Source organism: Octopus bimaculoides, chromosome 8 (genome assembly GCF_001194135.2).
Source record: "Octopus bimaculoides isolate UCB-OBI-ISO-001 chromosome 8, ASM119413v2, whole genome shotgun sequence".
In the NCBI taxonomy this organism is placed as follows: Eukaryota; Metazoa; Mollusca; class Cephalopoda; order Octopoda; family Octopodidae; genus Octopus; species Octopus bimaculoides.
In genome coordinates this window covers 57,978,124-57,981,932 of record NC_068988.1, presented here as the reverse complement: position 1 = coordinate 57,981,932, position 3,809 = coordinate 57,978,124, and the positions used below count along the sequence as shown (strand labels likewise).

At 35.3% G+C, this 3,809-nt stretch overlaps 1 protein-coding gene and 1 long non-coding RNA gene across 4 annotated transcripts in view; one reads left to right on the top strand and one right to left on the bottom strand.

The window, feature by feature from the left end:
- The window catches only part of LOC128248581 (uncharacterized), a 2,845-nt gene extending 1,659 nt beyond the window's left edge, over window positions 1-1,186 (top strand). The window contains exon 2 of the long non-coding RNA XR_008264759.1: window positions 678-1,186. This is a non-coding gene — a long non-coding RNA (uncharacterized LOC128248581). The remainder of the gene's footprint in view (window positions 1-677) is intronic.
- The window catches only part of LOC106876185 (carnosine N-methyltransferase-like), a 161,908-nt gene that overhangs the window by 127,123 nt on the left and 30,976 nt on the right, over window positions 1-3,809 (bottom strand). For 2 of the 3 annotated variants that reach the window (XM_052970146.1, XM_052970144.1), the window contains exon 3: window positions 138-325. In XM_052970146.1, coding sequence (XP_052826106.1) covers window positions 138-325 — 188 coding nt within the window. The remainder of the gene's footprint in view (window positions 1-137; window positions 326-3,809) is intronic. The other variant, XM_052970145.1, reaches the window with a different exon arrangement.

Here is a 3,809-nt window from a genome sequence, read left to right as displayed (position 1 = left end):
TATATATATATATATACATATATATATATATATATGAGTGTGTGTGTGTGTAAAACAAGTAGAACACACACACACAGGTACACACATACACACAATATAGTTAATTTTTTTTGTTTTTTTTAAGCCCTACTTACCACATTTGGGGTGGAAATCTGCGTCTGATTTCTTTGATAACAGGATCGTAGCAGGCTGATCTTTCGCTTCGGCCAGACTCGCTCCAATCTCTGACAAACTGCTTCAAGGTTGTCTTCACTCTATCCATGTCATACGATGTAGGCGGGTGTTTCCGCAGACCCTCCTCGCCCTGTAATACAGAAATCTCTTTCTAAAACACATTGGAAAGAGAAGAGGTATATATAATTGTATAAATAATGGCACTTTGGAAACAACTGAAGACTTGCTATTGTCTTTAAACTAGTGCACTCAATCGTTTTCAAACTTAGCTTGTGCGTAATTTCGTTCAGAGCAAGCAAAAGCAAATTTTTTCAAATTTTGTTTTTAGCATGTTGTTTTACTTGTTATTGTTGTTGTGGTTGCTGTAATTTTTGTTGTTGTTGTTGTCTAGTTCTAATCAAGCAAACCTATGACAAAAGGTATTCCAGCTGCAACCATCCTGTCTATGTTTTTTTTTTGTCTTTTGTTTGTTTATTTTTTCTTTTTTATTTGTTCTTTTTAAGATATGGCTGTGATTAAGAAGAACACTTTACAACCACATGATCTTGGGTTGAGTCCCACAGTGTGGCACCGTAGAGAAATATCATCTACTACAGCTGCAGGCTGGAGTAGATATAAATCTAACGATGTTTTCCTCTGTTTACATCACCACGAAATGGGTTTCGCAAGACTAATTTGGATGCTTCCAGTTCAAGGTGTTGCCTGCAATGACCAGATAGATGCAGCCATCTTTGTTTGATCTTCTCACTAACTTTCAGCAAGTCTCTAAAACGGCATTCATTTGTCACATGTTGTTGCCATCTGGAGCAAACACAGACATACTTTTTCAGTCCCTCTCACCCTTGATACAATGAAATATGCATGGTGTGACAGCTGACAGGAGAGAGGACTGTGCCAACATTGGAGCAGTACCCATTTTCAGTTACATACACTGGAGCAATGTAGAATGAAGTGCCTTGCTCAAGGACACAATGTATCATTCAGTGAGGAAATAAAATCTCCAATCTCACAATTGTGAGCTGAACACTCTATCCATACACATATATACACACACGCAAGTCAATCAGTAGCATTTATTAAACCTTTTTGTTACCATATTTCTGTTGAAATAAACAGTCTTTGTTTCAATTAAACCATCTGGTACCAACCCACCTGAGACCACCCATGGTTCTATGATACAGACTTCATATCGATTTATTATCCAAATATCACTTTAATAACAACTTAGCTATTTTGCTAAATTCTTCGTTATTTTCTCAAGTAATTAAAACAAAGACAGTATATGTCAAATGAAATATGGTAATGAAAGGGTTAATTCTGAAAACAATAAAGAAACTTATTAAGATAACAATTGCAGCATGGAAGGTGTTTATAAGCCATTTAAAATAACATACAAAAACCGTTAGATTCACTTCAACATTTAAATTTCATTTGCCAAAATATTTTCTTCACTTTGAGATCGCGACCTGTTCACTGACAAAATTCTGTGCTGCAGAAATTCTGAGATGCAACACAGAATTTTGTCAATGAACAGGTTGTGGTCTCAAAGCGACGAAAATATTTTGACAAATTAAATTTAAATGTTGAAGTGAATCTAACGGATTTTGTATGTTATTTTAAATGGCTTATAAACACCTTTCATGCTGCAATTGTTTTCGTTCCAGCACACGGTCTCAGATCAGGTCACTTGCTAGGCAAGTACATCTCCATAACTTATTAAGATAATTCTGTCATTATTAAGCTGGTGCTTGGAACAAAGTTACATGGAATTTTGATGATAATTTTTAATTAAGATCATTTCAAAATAAGGAACTTGTAATGTAGAATCAGGTGAGTTTTAAGGTGAGTTAATATCAAAAGGGTTCGTTCTTATTTTTGTGTAGTGATCACCTGTGTTTATAACTCTGACAGTTTTAAGATTTAATACTTCAAGTGTTTGTCGAAGAGGTGCTTTAGCTGCTACCATTAGGAGATCAAGATACTACATAGAGGTACTCTTACTTTTTAATGTTTTATTATTGTTGTTGTTGTTGCTGCTGTTGTGTAGACACTCTCTCCACCCTTCTCATTAGTGCTAATCAAAGTTAGACCCATGGAATGAAGATAAGCAGGCGGTTGACTAAATGCAGTCTAAGTGCCCATTGTTTAAGGTACCGCATACGTCTACCTAACAGAGGATTATACTGCACATTGATATGCATCAGATTAATGCAATGAAATAGTACTTTTAGGATACAGTCTTGGACCCCTACCTAAACAATCACTCCTCCACCCCACAAAAAAAATGCCAAACACATTTACAATTCATTAGAAGATTGACTACTTAATGCTCTGCTGTTGGTATTTATGTTGGTGGTGTTAGTTATATTTCCGTTATTTCTTTAGTAGTGGTTAACTGTTTCATTGAAAATGCCAATTTAGAATCATACACATATGTTAGATATGACAATGTTTTATTGACATAGTAGATTATATTTTCATAATACTGTAGATTATATTTTGCTAACCTGACAGTGAAAATAATATTTTGTTAACCTGACAAGAAAAAATTATATTTTGCTGAGAATGAAAATGATATTTTGATGGGACTGAAAATAATATTTTGTTGACCTGATAGAGAAAATGTTATTTTACTGAGATTGAAAATGATATTTTGTTGAGACCAAAAATGATATTTTATTGGCCTGACATAGAAAATGATATTTTGCTAAGACTAAAAACGTTATTTTGTTGAGCTGACACAGAAAATGATATTTTAATGAAATTGAAAATGATATTTTGCTGAGATTGTAAATGATATTTTGAACTGACACAGAAAATATTTTGCTAAGACTAAAAATGGTATTTTGTTAACACAGAAAATGATATTTTACTGAAAGCAAATATAATATTTTCCTGAGATTAAAAACGGTATTTTGTTGACCTGACATAGAACATGATATTTTGCTCAGACTAAAAACGATATTTTGCTTGACTTGACACAGAAAATGATATTTTACTGAAAATGAAAATGATATTCTGCTGAGACCAAAAATGATATTTTGTTGACCTGACATAGAAAATGATATTTTGCTAAGACTAAAAATGGTATTTTGTTGACCTGACACAGAAAATATAGAGGGGCTAAACATAGAGGGGACAAACAAGGACAGACAAATGGATTAAGTCGATTACATCGACCCCAGTGCGTAACTGGTACTTAATTTATCGACCCCGAAAGGATGAAAGGCAAAGTCGACCTCGGCGGAATTTGAACTCAGAACGTAACGGCAGATGAAATACCACTAAATATTTTGCCCAGCATGCTAATGATTCTGCCAGCTTGCTGCCTTCAAGAACACAATGTATCGCCCAGTCCAGAAATCGAAACCACAATCTTACAATCATGATGCTGACACCCTAACCACTAAGCCACTCACCTCCACTTTGCACCCTTTTAAAGCCTAGCCAGGCTCGTGGGCCCAGTTTCCCGGTTTCAATGGCGTATGTGTTCCCCAGCTGGACGGGACGCCAATCCATCGCAGCTTTACTCATTTTTGCCAGCTGAGTGGACTGGAGCAACGTGAAATGAAGTGTTTTGCTCAAGAACACAACACGTCGCCCAGTCCAGGAACCGAAACCACAATCTTATGATC